Source organism: Oncorhynchus kisutch, linkage group LG23 (assembly GCF_002021735.2).
Source record: "Oncorhynchus kisutch isolate 150728-3 linkage group LG23, Okis_V2, whole genome shotgun sequence".
NCBI classification, from domain to species: domain Eukaryota; kingdom Metazoa; phylum Chordata; class Actinopteri; order Salmoniformes; family Salmonidae; genus Oncorhynchus; species Oncorhynchus kisutch.
In genome coordinates, this window is record NC_034196.2 from 14854954 (window position 1) to 14873350 (window position 18397).

The 18397-nt window shown below is 40.3% G+C and overlaps 2 protein-coding genes across 8 annotated transcripts in view; both read right to left on the reverse strand.

Moving 5' to 3' along the window:
* Window positions 1–2203, reverse strand: part of unc13bb (unc-13 homolog Bb (C. elegans)) — a 100344-nt gene extending 98141 nt beyond the window's left edge. For all 7 annotated transcript variants that reach the window (XM_020457273.2, XM_031802412.1, XM_031802410.1 and 4 more), the window contains exon 1: window positions 1958–2203. In XM_020457273.2, coding sequence (XP_020312862.1) covers window positions 1958–1979 — 22 coding nt within the window. In that variant the 5' untranslated portion in view covers window positions 1980–2203. The remainder of the gene's footprint in view (window positions 1–1957) is intronic.
* A 1659-nt stretch (window positions 2204–3862) lies between these two features.
* Window positions 3863–17079, reverse strand: stoml2 (stomatin (EPB72)-like 2). The gene is made up of 10 exons (XM_020457880.2): window positions 16893–17079; window positions 11397–11558; window positions 11159–11258; window positions 10999–11057; window positions 10802–10903; window positions 10581–10715; window positions 10268–10412; window positions 5349–5428; window positions 5129–5257; window positions 3863–4989 (listed from the first exon to the last, which is right to left on the reverse strand). Exons 1-10 carry the CDS (start codon window positions 16932–16934, stop codon window positions 4879–4881), a joined length of 1065 nt encoding a protein of 354 aa, XP_020313469.1. The 5' UTR covers window positions 16935–17079; the 3' UTR covers window positions 3863–4878.
* Between the last annotated feature and the right edge of the window lie 1318 nt (window positions 17080–18397).

An 18397-nucleotide genomic window follows, 5' to 3' on the forward strand; every position in this document is an offset into this window, starting at 1 on the left:
TTAGAGTGTTCATTTCTGGATGTGCTGTGTTCACCTGTCCAGACTCCTCATGACCCATACACTGCCACAAGCCCTAATCTCTTCTGGCCTGTGACGGGCCCAGGTTGAGGCTTGGCCTAATGAGGTGTCAAACAAGATTCTACAGGATGGGGAGAATTAAGGTTAGCCCATGGAGAGATGCCAAGAGAAGACAGCTATCATTTATATTGTTTTATTACATCACCATCTGGTATCATGCACCTGCTGTAAGTCTGGACGTGACAACAAAAGCCATTGACTCAATTAGGTGAGCTAACAACTTAGACGCCTCACTTGTTAGGAGGAGCCTGATTACAATGAAATTGTGACACGGCACAAATTCCATCAAAAAGTGCCTCTGCCAACTGCTGTTCCTACTGACCACAATCACACCTGTGCCATTATGTACCTGCCAAAATAGAATGTTTGAAGAGATAATGAAAATAACGCTTCAAGCATGGTTGACACTGGTCTATTACCTGGTCTGCTATGTATACTAACATGAGATGTCAGGCATAAAATGTTGTTTAAACATCATTAGTCTTGATGGAGACAGGTCTGAAAGACTTGACAGTCAACACCTGCCTGTTTTTCATCCCATTTCCCTCAGTGCCAAAAAGAGAGATCTCCCGTACCAGCCGAAGAGCCATGGGTATTGATCCTGAACCACAGGTATTGACGACAGAGGGGGAGCTAATAAAACTAGTCGGATACTAGTAATTCTTTTTCATTTTCATTAATAGATATATCTCAGTGATATTTTGCCTAATTTTTGTATTTTTCAGAACGGAAAAAAAGAAACAGGGAAAAGCTTTTCTTACAGTATAAATAATTGAGAAGTTCTGAGAACTCAGTCAAGCAAAATTATTATTTTTTTGCCTCTATTCCTTGATGGTATTTTGTGCATAATTTCAATGACTAATTACATCATCAATTGAACAAGGAGTCACTGCACAAGCATAAATTGTGCCAGTATCAAGTACCCCCAGAAAAAGAATTGAAAAACATGCGCAGCCAGCTTAACCAACAAAAATGCCAGTCAAGCATGAATGAATAACGGCTGTATATTACACATGTATAAGAGGAGAAATGTGGTTTTGGCTACGTTGACACTTATTTCACTTTAGACAACCTTATTTGCTAAATGTTACCTGAACTGTAGTATACAGTATTGTTAAGACTTCAGATGTTAAGCAGAAACACTACCACACAAATTGGATTATAGGCTACTCTTTGTGAAGTAAATGAGATGTTTAGAGGGCATGGCAATGGTGATCTTAGACACCACACAAACTGAAGATAAAAGGCTGTCCAGTGTCTCAATCACACACACCACACAAACGATAACACGATTGCAAAAAACAGATTGTGTACAATAAGAGCACACAATCATACAATATTCTAATTTTACTTGATATAAAAGTCAACCAAATTCGAAATAGACTTTTGATAGCCAATTACAACCATTACACAATCAAAAAATATTTTGCAAGTAAAACTGCTTTTTCCTAATGTTGTAACATGGAAACTGACATGTCAAACTAACAAACGTTAAATCAGCTGACTAGAGCAGAAACACTGGAAAACAGCTGGTGGTAGAGGTGACGGCTCCCATCTCAGAATTATGTAATAGATAATCCCCAAATCCAAATAAAATGGCCTAAATAAACTATTTTTATACAATATATTCACTTCGAGCGTTTCTTTTACATCTCCATAAGGGAGACACATACGGAAACAACTTTGTTTCAACAAGGGAAAAAACAAACAATCACGGCCGCAAAAGTTCAACTCATCCAGTTTGGTCTATCCGGCTTTCAAACCGGTTACTGCTGGGTTTCACAATCTAACGTTACTTCACTTGAAACAATTGTTCCGTTTTCGATTTATGAAGTCCAAAATATATGAAAATGTATTAACGAAAAAAGGAATAACTCACCTCTTACACAAAGTAGAGACATGGCAAGAGCTTTTCTCTGACAATCCCTCTAGTTAAAAAATTTACCAATCGTCTCAGAAAAAATGCGCTCAGCCCGGTAACATTAAAAACAATGTCTCCAATCACTTTTTTAAGTTGTTACAGGTGGGCTTGAGATGCTGTAAAAAGAAACATAAAGGTTCGGCAGAGAGCAATAGCCCCCTGCCACGGGCACGCCATGATAAAATTCATTAGACTAACCTGAGGGCACCGAGATAAGAGGGCGGCACCGAGATAAGAGGGCGGCACCGAAATAAGAGGGCGGCGCCGAAATACTCTCGAATGACATCTAGTCCATCCATTGAGTGAGCATAATCTCTGAAAAGGTCGGACCGTAGAGAAGGTTCTGACCAATCAATGAAGAGAGACTAAAAACCACAGATTGAGGGAACAGGTGGTGACGCAGAGTTCTCGCTCCCAGTTAGTGGCCTGTTTTGTAGTTTTCACCTGTACAAAAAATATAGAATTAAAAAAGTGTAACTTTTTGGTCTAAATATAGGCCTATATCAAATTTGCACAGAACATAAGGCTACATATTTATCTTCCCTTAAGGATTAAAAAGTATGCTTTTGCTTTTTTCCAGACATGTTTTTTTTTAATCTAGAGACATAAATGGATAGAAATTTCCCAATGTATGTTCAGTAAAATGTGTCGGGCAAGCGTGTGATACAAATGACAACCCATGCTGAAAGAATAAATAAATAACTACTAAGGATTGGAGTAATTTTCTTAATGATTAAAACGATCACAAAACTGCTTGGAAGCAATGGTGTCACATGAGTAAATCCTACAATATCACAAACAATGATGCCATCAACAGTACATTTTGATAGCCCTTTATTGTCCATTCACATGGATATTCTAGACTATTATATTTTCTGCTGACAGTGTTTCCTATTTCAAATAAACTACATTATGTACATATCTAGGTGGCCAATACCTTGTCATTGTTGAGTCTGAGTGATGTCATTATGCCTAAAAACGATCAGGATAACCTAGAATTTGACCAATATTGCTGGTTCACAGTTGGTTTTAGTATTTTAACCTGCGTGTCATGAACACATCTGGTGGGGATAGTGAAAATCAACATACGCACGATGGCGCAGAGGTGGTTTGGTCAGCATGTACCTTTGATTGGGTGGTTCATGGGATAATTGACGATATTGAACAATTCTCAATTATACAAAATTCCATCCTCTCCTCTGTGACCCAGAGACCGGTAGGTGGTCAAAGTGTCAATTCGTTAGTAGGCGAACAGTATGCTCATCTCCTCGATTATCTACTTCGGCAGAGGATGCACAAGAGCATCCTCCTACGGCTAGCATGAACGCGTTTTAAAATCTGCCTATTCCCCTTTGAATCAGCTGTTTTCTCAGAGGAGAAAAATATTCTCTACTTATCCTTTGATCTATAAAATGTCTGTCAAAAGAAGCTTAATTTTGGGGGCAATTAACACATATTTTGGGATTCCTCCTGCCCGATAAAGTGCTAGCGGCCTAGTCTCATTTCATACAAGGGCATTTGTTTCCACGTTTCCTCTCTTTGCCACCGAAATTATCTTTGACATTTTTCGGAAGCAGGCGAAATGATGGAGGACGACATAAGGAGTTGAGCACCCAGTCACGGTGCATCAGAAATGGTTAAGAAAGGCTGTAAAGCAGCTTTGTAGACAAACTACCACTGAATAACACAACAGCCCCCCCCTGAGGCTTTTTCTATGTGTAACATGCATACTGATGGAAAACATCAGAAAATGGCACTTTAGGAGAAATCTCACTAAGATAGTTGTCATTTTCAGAGAGCATGACTTCTGTATGTATATTTACTACAATATGTAGAAAAAAATTACTGGAAATGACTGCTGTGTCTACTTCCAAATCATTCAAACCAAGATTTATTGTGATGAGGTGTTACAATCCTCCCTAAAGTCAATCACAATTCCTTTAATAGTGACAGTATCATCGTGGATGACCATTATCGGTATATTGGCCATTTAAATCAATAAACTTGCTATGTTATGCAAAACCTTCCTCCAAAACAGAGGCCCCTTCCCATTAGGTATTGGTGTGAAATAAAACATTCCACTTCAACAAACTATTTCCATCCAAGGTCATTTTCTTACAAGTACTTTTGGTGACTTAACTTGAAGTAGTTTATAATTTACACAGGCATCATTCTTTTCATTAATTGGTCTTTTGACCAATCAGATCAGCTCTGAAAAAGATCTGATGTGATTGGTCAAGACCAATTAGTAGAAGAAAGATCAGAATGGTCTGCCCGTCTAAATGCTGCCAAATTGAAAGTATTCCAGGAAAGATTGCATCCTAACCTCTATTCATATACCTGACCTTATTCCCTCCTCTGCTTGCTCTGACCCTGGGAGGCTCTTAATGTAAGGTCACAAGCTCTCACATGAAGGAAAACATTCATGACATATTGAAATGAAAACATATGAAGGACAAATAGTTGGAAATATAAAAGACAACAATACAGCACTTAAACAGAACGCTCTAAATCAGGTTACTAGTTTTCGATCATCGCAGTCATTTGGTATTTGAAGCAAGAGAAGAGTACCAATATGACAGCTTGTGGATTTGTAATTGGAACATATGTATGTAATGTGTGCAATAACACTCAATCAAAATTAAACAATGTGTAAGTGACATGAATCCTCCAAAATGGGTTGATGTTTCCAGGCCTCTAAACAAGTCTATGTTCTTATCCTGTTCCTGTTTCAATGTCCTTCAATCTTCAACAGATAGACAGTGTCCTTTGGGCCAGACAGTGGTGGTGCTGACCAGGCAACAATGCCTTGGCGCCTCATGGTTGTCTGTCACTGCTTCCGGTTCGGTGACTGCTTTGAGTGGTCTTGACATCCTTCACTACTGGGCTGGTGGTACAAGCTCCTCACTCTTCTCCATCGCCCACTCTGGGGACACACTTTCTAACTTTTTTGAGCTCTGCTTAGCCAGGCTGCCATAAATAGTCATAGCCTGAGGGGAAGGGGAAGATATAGACTGTTACTGTTCTGCGAGAGAAGACGGAGAGACAGGGGTGTGTTGAAAGGGAGGATCGGGGAGGATGGGCTGAGCAATTACACATAATTAAATTGTTTCTTAAACAGGGACAGACCTGTGTGACCATGCCACTGATGTCACCAGAGTTGGAGGGCAGCAGGATGGTGTTGGACTCTTTGGCCAGGTTGGAGAAAGCGGAGACGTATTGCTCAGCCACACTGAGGGAAGCTGCAGCGTTTCCATTCTGTTCGAAACACAATCAGTTGGGTCAATGTGCCATCTAGGTGCGCGCACACACACACACACACACACAATGAAGCCATCAACTATTTTACCTGTTCAGCTAGAGCGTCTGACAACAGCCGGATAGCCTTAGCTTTGGCCTCTGCTTTGGCTAAGACAGCATTGGCCTCACCTAGGTGAAGTTAACAAGAGTCTAATCAGAAACGGTCACAAAGGCTTGCGTCCTGTCAAGTGGGTGTACTTGTTCAGTGCATTCGAAAGTACTCAGACCCCTTGACTTTTTCCAAATGTTATTACGTTACAGCCTTATTCTAAAATGTATTAAGTTTAGAGGTCGACCGACTAATTACGGCCGATTTCAAGTTACAGCATTTTTGGACGCCGATTACATTGCACACCACGAGGAGACCGAGTGGCAGGCTGACCACCTGTTACCCGAGTGCAGCAAGGAGCCAAGGTAGGTTGCTAGCTAGCATTAAACTTATCTTATAAAAAAACAAATCAATCTTAACATAATCACTAGTTAACTACACATGGTTGATGATATTAGTTTAACTAGCTTGTCCTGTGTTGCAAATAATCAATGCAGTGCCTGTTAATTTATCATTGAATCACAGCCTACTCGCCAAACGGGTGATGATTTAAGCACATTAGTGAAAAAAGCACTGTCGTTGCACCAATGTACCTAACCATAAACATCAATGCCTTTCTTAAAATCAATACACAAGTATATTTTTTAAAACCTGCAGACTTAGTTAATATTGCCTGCGAACATGAATTTATTTGAACTGCGAACATGAATTTATTTGAACTAGGGAAATTGTGTCACTTCTCTTGCGTTCTGTGCAAGCAGAGTATATATATATATATATAGCAGTTTGGGCCACCTAGCTCGTTGCGAACTGTGTGAAGACCATTTCTTCCTAACAAAGACCGTAATTAATTTGCCTGAATTTTACATAATTATGACATAACATTGAAGGTTGTGCAATGTAACAGCAATATTTAGACTTATGGATGCCACCCGTTCGATAAAATACGGAACGGTTCCGTATTTCACTGAAAGAATAAACATTTTGTTATCAAAATAATTGTTTCCGGATTTGACCATATTAATGACTTACGGCTCATATTTCTGTGTGTTATTATGTTATAATTAAGTCTATGATTTGATATTTGATAGAGCAGTCTGACTGAGCGGTGGAAGGCAGCAGCAGGCTCGTAAGCAGTCATTCAAACAGCATTTTCCTGCGTTTGCCAGCAGCTCTTCGCAATGCTTGAAGCACAGCGCTGATTATGACTTCAAGCCTATCAACTCCCGAGATTAGGATGGCAATACTATAGTGCCTATAAGAACATCCAATAGTCAAAGGGTAATGAAATACAAATCGTAGAGAGAGAAATAGTCCTATAATAACGACAACCTAAAACTTCTTAACTGGGAATATTGAAGACTCATGTTTAAAAGGAACCACCAGTTTTCATATGTTCTCATGTTCTGAGCAAGGAACTTAAACGTTAGCTTTTATACATGGCACATATTGCATTTTTACTTCTCCAACACTTTGTTTTTGCATTATTTAAACCAAATTGAACATGTTTCATTATTTATTTGAGACTAAATTGATTTTATTTAAGTATTATATTAAATAAAAGTGTTCATTCAGTATTGCTGTAATTGTCATTATTACAAATAAAATACATTTTTTTAAATGTAAAAAATTATAAAATAACATTTAAAAATTGGCCGATTAATCTGTATCGTAGTTGAAAAACAATCATAATCGGTCGACCTCTAGCTAAGTTGTGTATAGATTAAGGAGAAATAAAACAATACGCCATAATGACAAAGCAAAAACAGGATTTTAGAAATTTGGGCAGATTTATTCAAAATAAAAACTGAAATCTCACATTTACATAAGTATTCAGACCCTTTACTCAGTACTTTATTGACGCACCCTTTGCAGCAATTACAGCCTAGAGTCTTCTTGGGTATGACGCTACATGCTTGGTACATCTGTATTTGGGGAGTTTCTACCAGTTTGGATGGAGAGTGTCGCTGCACAGCTATTTTCAGGTCTCTCCAGAGACGTTCGATCGGGTTCAAGTCCGGGCTCAGGCTGGGCCACTCAAGCACATTCAGAGACTTGTCCAGAAACCACTACAGTCCAGTGGTGTAAAGTACTTAAATAAAAAATACTTAAGTACTACTTAAGTAGTTTTTTGGTGTATTTGTACTTTACTATTTATATTTGACAACTTTAACTTTACCACATTCCTGAAGAAAATAATGTAATTTTTACCTGATGCCCAAAACTATTTTGAATGCTTAGCAGGACATAGAAAATTGTCAAATTCACACACTGAATGTTGAGTGTGCCCCTGGCTATTCATAAATGTTAAAACATGAAAATGGTGCCGCCTGCTTTGCTTAATAGAAGGAATTTGTAATGATTTATACTTTTACTTTTGATACTTAAGTAGTATATTTAGAACCAAATACTTTTACTCAGGTAGTATATTACTGAGTGACTTTTACTTGAGTAACTTTCTATTAAAAAGGCATCTATACTTTTACTCATGTCGGACAATAGGGTACTTTTCCCACCACTGCTCCTATGCTGTCTTGGCTGTGTGCTTAGAGACGAGGCCCTAAGTGCTCTGGAGCAGGTTTTCATAAAGGTTCGCTCTGTACTTTGCTCTGTTCATCTTTCCCTAGATCCTGACTAGTCTCCCAGTCCCTGCCGCTGAAAAACATCCCCACAGCATGCAACCACCACCATGCTTCACCGTAGCGATGGTGCCAGGTTTCCTCCGGACTTTACGCTTGGCATTCAGGCCAAAGAGTTCGATATTGGTTTCCATCAGACCAGAGAATCATGTTTCTCATGGTTCGGAGTCCTTTGGGTGCCTTGTGGCAAACTCCAAGCGGGCTGTCATGTGCCTTTTACTGAGGAGTGGCTTCCGTCTGGCCACTCTACCGTAAAGGACTGATTGGTGGAGTGCTGCAGAGATGGTTGTCCTTCTGGAAGGTTCTCCCATATCCACAGAGGAACTTTGGAGCTCTGTTAGAGTGACCATTGGGTTCTTGGTCACCTCCCTGACCAAGGCCTGTCTCCCCCGATTGCTCAGTTTGGCCAGGCGGCCAGCTCGAGGAAGTCTTGGTGGTTCCAAATGTCACGCCCTGGCCCTAGTTATCTTTGTTTTCTTTATTATTTTGGTTAGGTCAGGGTGTGACATGGGGGATTTAAGTGTTTTGTCTCGTCTAGGGGTTTTGTATGTTTATGGGGCTGTTTCCTTTCTAGGTAGTTTTGTATGTCTATGGTTGCCTAGATTGGTTCTCAATTAGAGGCAGCTGTCTGTCGTTGTCTCTGATTGGGAACCATATTTAGGCAGCCATGTTCTTTGGGTATTTTATGGGTGATTGTCTTCTGTCTGTGTCATTGCACCAGATAGGACTGTTTCGGTTTTCACTTTTGTTGTTTTGTATTTTGTAGTGTTCTCATGTATGGTCTTGATTAAACATGTTGAACTCTAACCACGCTGCATTTTGGTCCTCCTCTCATTCAGCGGAAGAAAACCGTTACACCAAACTTCTTCCATTTAAGAATGATGGAGGCCACTGTGATCTTGGGGACATGCAATGCTGCAGAAATGTTTTGGTACCCTTCCTCAAATCTGAGACAAAACACTATCCTGACTAGAAGCTCTACGGACAATTCCACCTCGTGGCTTGGTTTTTGCTCTGACAGGCACTGTCAACTGAGGGACCTTATATAGACAGGTGTGTGCCTTTCCAAATCATGTCCAGTCAATTGAATTTACCACAGGTGGACTCCAATCAAGTTGTAAAAACATCTTAAGGAAGATCAATTGAAACAGGATGCACCTGAGCTCAATTTCGAGTCTCATAGGAAAGAGTCTGAATACTTATGTAAATAAGGTACGTTTATTTTAAATAAATTGGCAAACATTTCTAAAAACGTGTTTTTGGTTTGTCATTTTGGCGTATGTCTCACCAGGGCTGATGGCCGAAATCGCGTTTATCGTCGAAGGAATGGGCGTTACATCGAGGCCTGTACTCTGGAGCGGGATCGATTTGGAGGTGGAGGGTCCGTCATGCTCTGGGGCAGTGTGTCACAGCATCACCGGACTGAGCTTGTTGTCATTGCCGGCAATTTCAACGCTGTGCGTTACAAGGAAGACATCCTCCTCACTCATGTGGTACCCTTCCTGCAGGCTCATCCTGACATGAACCTCCCGCATGACAATGCCACCAGCCATACTGCTCGTTCTGTGCGTGATTTCCTGCAAGACAGGAATGTCAGTGTTCTGCCATGGCCATTGAGCACGTCTGGGACCTGTTGGATTGGAAGGTGAGGGCTAGGGCCATTCCCCCCAGAAATGTCCGGGAACTTGCAGGTGCCTTGGTGAAAGAGTGGGGGTAACATCTCACAGCAAGAACTGGCAAATCTGGTGCAGTCCATGAGGAGATGCACTGCAGTTCATAATGCAGCTGGTGGCCACATCAGATACGGACTGATACTTTTGATTTTGACCACCCCTTTGTTCAGGGACACATTATTCCATTTCTGTTAGTCACATGTCTATGGAACTTGTTCAGTTTGTCTCAGTTATTGAATCTTGTCATGTTCATGTTCACAAATATTTACACGTTAAGTTTGCTGAAAATAAACGTTGTTGACAGTGAGGACGTTTATTTTTTTCCTGAGTTTATTTAATCAATTTTAGAGTAAGGCTGTAACGTGGAAAAAGGGGACTGAATACTTTCTGAAAGCTCAGTACATCAAGCTGCCTCGCACAACAGAAACATTTACGTAATTTAGCAGACACTTATCTAGATCGACTTACATTCAACTAAGGCAGATAAGGCAAACAGAAGCTGTTCTAACTCAGTCAAAACTTACATCAAAAACAACGGTCCAACTTTCACACCATCCTTAGTAGTTAACAAAGGCCTTAAGTCATCTAGATATGTGTATTAACCTACCAGCTGCTTTGTTGATCTGTTCTGTTTTCTGTCCTTCCGAGGCCAGGATCTGAGCTTGCTTGCGACCCTCAGCAACGTTGATGGCTGCTTCCTTGTGACCTTCAGACTCCAGCACAGTGGCTCTCTTCTTACGCTCTGCCTCCACCTACACAACGGAAGGCAGTCAGAAAGGGTGTAAACATGCAAAACTGATAGGCTAAGTCTTAATAATGTGCAATGTATCACTAATCTATAAATAAGATCATGCTCAGAAATAGTTTGAGGTTCAAGACCTGTCTCCCAGTTTGTTGGCAGCAGTGCCAGCCCCTCTCACCTGCATCTGCATGGACTCTTTGACACGTGGTGGAACATGTATATCCTTGATTTCATAACGAAGGCAACGGATTCCCCAATCATCTGACGCCTGGTTGATGGAGTGGACTATGTTGGTATTAAGGGTCTCTCTTTCCTGGAGAAATAGAGAAATATAAAACAAGGAAATTAGGTTAAAAAAAATATCACAAACACAATTTGTAAAAAAGAACCGAGACTCACCCTGAATACTTTGTCCAGGGTCAGTTTTCCCAGCTCTGACCGCATGGTGGTCTGGGCAAGTTGGGTGACAGCATACTCTGGGTCCTCAACTCCATAGCTGGCCTGGAAGGAAGTACATCTTGTAATCAATATCTACAAACAAAGCAAAAACTTCCATGAACAACAACCTCAAGAAATCATGGACTTCACAAACGTACCTTAAAAGGATCCAATATTCTAAGATAGAGGACTCCATCTATCTGTAGTGTCACATTATCTATGGATGTAATCAGATATCAGTTAATTCCGAGACAAGGACTGACTGAGAATAATAAAGACTGGCTTACAGTGAAGACAACAGTGACAGTTGTCACTCACCTAAAGAGACCGCAGACTGCTCTGGGACATCAATAACTATCTCTTTAAGACTTTGCACATAACGGATTTTGTCCAGTATTGGTATTAGGAAATTCAAGCCCTACAGAATATCCAGAAAAGTGAAAGACAAATTAGTAAATTGATCATTTTTATGCATTCGGGATATAAACTGTGAAATAGTGTGAAAGTAATTAAGGGTGCAGATCACTGGCTAATTGGAAAACAATGGTTAAATTACCGGCTCTAAGATGCGATGGAAGCGGCCCATCCTTTCCACAACCCAGGATTCTTGTTGTGGCACAAACAGAACCACAGTGTTCATGGGCAGACTGGACGCCCATCGCTGCTGGGCTTGTGTCACCCACAACGCTGGGACTGTGGGCACTGTTCTCTGGGAATGCTGGAGGTAAACAATAAAATCCCCATCAATGTACATTACACATTGTTGCATCAGAAGGTTACTCCATGAGCGTTGCAACTTCAGAATCACCTTTATTCACCAAGTACATTTACACACTCAGAATTGTACTTGGTGATATGGTGCTGCTAGTGATAGACAACATTTAGAGACAACATTAAGAGACAGAATTTACAGTGTTTACATACATTATATACAAATAGGTAGAGAGAACATAGAGCTATAAGAGAATGAGTAGTGGCTGTACAGATATACAGTGGGTGTACAAATGTACTGTCAATATAAATATTTCCAAAACTAGAGAGATGAACAGAAACCGAGAAACATCTTGGCTCCTGGGGAAAAAACCCTGTGCTATGCTGGAGCACGAGTACAGGACATTACAAGGCAGCTTTTGACTGTTCTAAGACAGATGCCGGGATCTGACGCTGTTGTAGTCCATGTGGGGTCAAATGACAAGGGCTAGCTCGGAACTTCTGAAAATTGGATGTTAAAATAACTGATTCTAGCACTGAAAGATCCCAAAAAGCAGCCAATTATTTCAGGTCCGGTACCATCGTCTAGCCGCGGTTGTGAAAGATTCAGCAGGTTACTGGCATTACACACCTGGCTAAAAGATTACTGTAGTTCTGTTGGAATCACTTTTATAGATATCTTCTATTTCCAGAAGGTGTCGAAGTTGCTCTACAGGAATGACGGATTGATCCAAATCATCTTGGCTCCTGGACCCTGTCCACGCATTTCACGTTGAGAATGACTTAATGACCCAAGACCAGCTCAGTTAATCCCTACCATTGTGTTGCTAAATTTTCATAATGCGGCATCAAATGTACATTAGCAAACAACATAAGTAACTTAATTTGTCCTTCTAAATGCCCTGAATGGGTCTGTTGATCCAACAGCTATTGTATGCAGTAATCATGTGCCTATGAACCAGAGTAATACTATTAGCAGAGGTGGTGTGCCCTAGTAGGAAGTCCACCATGTGCAGCTCACCCTGCACTATCAGCTCAAACAAACAACACAAGCATGTCTACTTCTGATCAGCTTCAGCAATAAAGACAATCAAGCATCCCAGAAAAGTGCTAAAAATAACCCACATTAACATATGTAGCCTAAGAAACAAGGTTCATGAAATGAATAACTTGCTAGTTATAGATGACATTCATAGTCTCTCTCTGAAACTCACTTAGATAATAATACATTTGATGATACAGTGGTAGCAATACATGGTTATGACATCTACAAAAAAATACAGAAATGCCATGGGGGCGGTGTTGCGGTCTATATTACGAACCACACTCCTGTAAAGCTAAGAGAGGATCTCATGTTAAATACTGTTTAAATAATATGGCTACTGGTTCATCCGCCTCACCTAAAGCCCATTCTTGTGGGAAGCTGCTTCTTGTTCTATACTAGTATTCTTTATTATCCCGGCACCTATGTTAAGGATGTGCGTTTGGCCACAAACTTTTCTAAAGCTGTTGTAGAACACCAAGTGCTAACAGTCCATATATGGATAATATGTCTGAAATTCTTGATAATGTATGTGATATACCTCTCTATTGTCTGGGTGATATCAGTGGATTTCAAACTGCACAGCCAAGAAAAAGCTTCAAACTGTAACCAGTGCCTGCAACCTGGTTCAGGTTATCAGTCAACTGACAAGGGTAGTTACAAACAGCACAGGAATGAAATCAACATGTATTGATCACATCTTTACTAGTGCTGCAGAAATAAGCCTGAAAGCAGTATCCAAATCCATCGGATGTAATGATCCCAATATAGTAGCCATATATTGGGAAACCAAAGTATGAGGTCATAAAATAAGTTCTGTAGTGATTCTTATGTTGATGATGTAAAGAACATTTGCTGGTCCATGGTGTGTAATGAGGAGCAACCAGACACTGCACTTGACACATTTATAAAATAGCTTATTACAGTTACTAAAGAGCATGCACTCATTAAGAAAATGACTAAAGACTATTAAACCCCCTTGGATTGATGAAGAATTTAAACATTATATGGTTGAAAGGGATGAGGAAAAAGGAATGGCAAATAAGTCTGGCTGAACAACCAATTGGCAAACATACTTCAAATGGAGAAATCATGTGACTATAAACAGATTTTTTTTTTTAAGAAACTACACTATGAAACAAAGATACATGATAAAGAATGAAAGTAAAACGCTTTGGAACATCTTAAATGACATTTTGGGCAAAAGGGTAAACTCAGCTCCATCCTTCATTGAATCACATGGCTCATTCATCCCAAAATCCACTTATATTGGCAACTAGTTTAATGATTTTTTGGGCATGACATGCCAGCAACAAACACTGACACTACACATACAAGTATAACTGACCAAATTTTGAAAGACAAGCATTGTCATTTTGAATTGTGTGTGTGGAATAGGTGAAAAAAGTATTGTTGTCTATCAACAATGGACAAACCACCAGGGTCTGACAACTTGTATAGGAAATTACTGAGAATAATAGCAGACAATGTTTCCACTCCTATTTGCCATATCTTCAATCAAAGCCTACTAGAAATGTGGGTGCCCTCAGTTCTGGAAGGAAGCAAAAATGGTTATGCTACCCAAGAATTGTAATTTTTTTTTTTAATGTTTTTATTTTACCTTTATTTAACTAGGCAAGTCAGTTAAGAACAAATTCTTATTTTCAATGACGGCCTAGGAACAGTGGGTTAACTGCCTGTTCAGGGGCAGAACGACAGATTTGTACCATGTCAGCTCAGGGGTTTGAACTTGCAACCTTCCGGTTACTAGTCCACCGCTTTAACCACTAGGCTACCCTACCACCCCGTTTACTTGCTCGAATAGTCGACCAATCAGCCTGTTACCAACCCTTAGTAAACTTCAGTGCGGCTTTTGACATTATCGATCATAGTCTCCTGCCGGAAAAACTTGTGTTATGGCTTTACACTCACGCCCTAGTTTTGTTGCACCTGGACTACTGTTCAGTCGTGTGGTTAGGTGCCACAAAGAGGGACTTAGGAAAATGACAGTTGGCTCAGAACAGGGCAGCAAAGCTGGCCCTTAAATATACATGTCAATCTCTCATGGCTCAAAATTGACTTCATCACTACTTGTTTTTGTAAGTGTTGACAAGCTGAATGCACCGAGCTGTCTGTTTAAACTAATAGCACACAGCTCAGACACTCATGCATACCCCACAAGACGTCTCTTCAAAATCCAGAACAGGCTATAGGAGGCACACGATAGTTTAGGCTTACATTAAGCCTATATGAATCCTACCTTTTTAAGCACATCTCATGAGTAGCAGGCTCTTTTCCTTTCTGTAAGTGCCATTAAAATGTGCCTAAACCTACTGTCAAGTTACCAGGTTGTTAGATAGCTAGGTAACATGACTGAACAACACTGTATATTATCAAACCAATAATTAGCAACCCAGGATTAGTTTAAGGTGTCCCTCGACATGGTTTGTGAAATCATATAAAATGAGTGTGAATCCTGATAGAAAGAAAAAGGCTTCTCTGGTAATATGGCACATTTTTGGAACCATTTAGGCTAGAGAAAAGCCATTTTCTTTGCTGTAAAGCTGCAAGCATACCTGTCGCGGAGCGGTGCTTTTTCCATCTCCGACACTCAGAGGCTGCATGAGAGTGAGCTTGCAAAGGCTACTCAGACTGGTCAGTGCTCTTGCTTATAACAGGTGATGATACAAAGAGCAATGTTGAGCAATGTTGATACATTGTAACAGAAGACTCATCAGGGTCTGCATCCCGGCTAAATTATATACTTTTTCAAACTGACTGAGGAATAGATGCGAGCAGAGTGGACGGCGAGAAGCAGGTGAGTGAGGGCTGATAGGGGATGCAGTTGGCGATTACAGATGCCACAAGTGATATGCACATGAAAGTGGATATTATTGGATCTGCACATACAAGAGACTAGCGGATGTAGCTTAAATTCAACTGAATTTATAAACAAAACTGACTTTATAAAGATTTTATAACAGGCACAAGCAGGTTCTTCAGATGGGTAGGGCTGAAAAAGTCAGTAGTATCTATCATATGAAATGGTATTCTAAAATGTTGGTTCATAAACGTTTTGGTACCATGATATTACCATGCAACACTAAATATAATAGCAACAAAGAGCACAGATTTAGGTTTATAAACCCTAAAAACACCATTCGGCTAATGTGATAAATACAACTTGATTTGATTGTATTGTTGAGGGCATTTTTAACTGGCCAACGACATACACTACATGGCCAAAAGTGTGGACACCTGCTCGTCGTACATCTCATTCCAAAATCATGGGCATTATCATGGTGTTGGTCCCCTCTCTGCTGCCCTAACAGCATCCACTCTTCTGGGAAGGCTTTCCACTAGATGTTGGAACATTGCTGCAGGGACTTGCTTCCATTCAACCACAAGGGCATTAGTGAGGGCGGGCACTGATGTTGGGCGATTAGGCCTGGCTCACATCAGCTTTCCAATTCATCCCAAAGGTGTTAGATGGGGTTGAAGTCAGGGCTCCGTGCAGGCCAGTCAAGTTCTTCCACATCAATTGACAAACCTCACTTTATGCACAGGGGCTTTGTCATGCTGAAACAGGAATGGCCCTCCCCAAACTGCTGCTACAAAGTTGGAAGAACAGAATCATGTAGAATGTCATTGTATGCTTTAGCTTTAAGGTTTCCCTTCACTGGAACTAAGAGGCCTAGCCCAAAACATGAAAAACAGCCTCAGACCATTATTCCTCCTTCACAAAACTTTACAGTTGGCACTGTACATTGGGGCAGGTAGCGTTCTCCTGGCATCTGCTAAACCCAGATTAGTCTATCGGACTGCAAAATGGTGAAGTGTGATTCATCACTCCAGAAAACACGTTTCGGCTTTACACCACTCCAGCCGATGCTTGGCATTGCACATGGTGATCTTTGGCTTGTGTGCGGCCATGGAAACCCATTTCAAGAAACTCTCGACAAACAGTTGACATTGCTTCCAGAGGCAGTTTGGAACTCGGTGGCGAGTGTTCAAAACGGAGGACAGATTTGGTGGTCCCATTCAGTGAGTTTGTGTGGCCTACCACTTTGCGTTTCACCTTCACAACAACAGCACTTAAAGTACACCACGGCAGTTTTAGCGGCGCAGATATTTGACGAACTGACTATATATAATGTAACTAGTTATCTAGTTAGCTGACTAACATCTCAGTGAACACATGATAGCAAGGCAAGCTAGCTGGCGTACAGTAGCAAGCTAACTCAGTAGACTAACAGTAATTACCTAACGTTAGCTAGCTTGAATTAGCATGTGTCTTACCATTAAAAGGGCACCGCCAGTCCGGCACAATGTTCGGAACATTTTCTTAAGTTAATTGTTGGCTGATATGTAGCTATGTGGTTTAGGTGAAGTGAATGAATTTTTGTTCATGTGTGACCCTCGGCCGATTCAGGAAACGAAGTTACAACATCAATTTGGTGCACTGGTTAAACACGTCCCCCTGTTGATAGGGGAAATGGAACTTTGGCGATTATCTTTCCAGATGATGCTTAGTTTCCTGAAAAAAATATACGTTTAAATTATTGTAAATATAATAAAAAATACATTGCGAATGTTTAATATTTCTAACACTTTCTGATGTTTTTAATCATTGTTATGTAGGCCTTGACAATATTCCGAGTCTGAATTTCCAGCACTTTCCATATGTTGCAGTGCGAATGTCAGCATTGACCAGAGAAGACACTGTCTGTACTCTGAGTTTTGATGCAGGAGGACATGAGACAAAGGAATGTGTAGTATTGGTGGAAAAAGTTGTGTGTGTAACAGTGGTGTAAAGTACTTAAGTAAAAATACTCTAAAGTACTAAAGTGTTTTTGGTGTATCTGTACTTTACTTTTCTATTTCTATTTTTGACAACTTTTACTTCACTACATTCCTAAAGAAATGAATGTACTTTTTACTACATACATTTTTCCTGACACCCAAAAATATTCTTTACATTTTGAATTCTTAGCAGGACAGGAAAATGGTCCAATTTTCACAGTTATCAAGAGAACATCCCTGATCATCCCTACTGCATCTGATCTGGCAGACAAACTAAATACACATACTTTGTAAATTATGTTGGAGTGTTGGAGTATGCCCCTGGCTGTCCGTAGATCAAATAAAATTAAAATAAACGGTGCCGTCTGGTTTGCTTAATATAAGGAATTTGAAATCATTATTTATTATTTTGAAACGTAAGTATATTTTAGCAAATACATTTACTTTTGATACTTACGTATATTTAAAACCAAATACATGTAGACTTTTACTCAAGTAGTATTTTACTAGTTATTTTCTATGAAGGTATCTTTACTTTTACTCAAGTATGACAATTTGGTACTTTTTCCACTATTCGTGTGTAAACTGTTGGGGTGCCCATGATGCTGGAGATCAGAGGTGTCCATTGAGAGAAAGGCAGGTTGCCAGGGTCAGAGTAGTGCAGAAGGTGTCGTATGCTGAGGCAGTGAAGAGAATAGTAGAGGAAAATGGGTGCAGGGTGAGGCCTATAGTGATTTGAATAACGTGCTTCAGTAAGGTTGCTTATTTGGTGTTCATGGCCCTGGTTGTCGATTGTACCGCAGGAATGGAACGTAAATCACAGAGGATAGATGTTGTGGTGGCAGTTGCAGAGAAGTACTTGGGTGTCTTAGATTTTACTGCTGAAGAGTTACAGGATGTTTTGAACAATAGTGTTCCGTCCTCCCAGACTGCTGGCCTGGAGTAGGATCAGATAGGGTCAAAGTAGTGGAATAGTGGTGAGATTTTAATGTGTGCAGGGT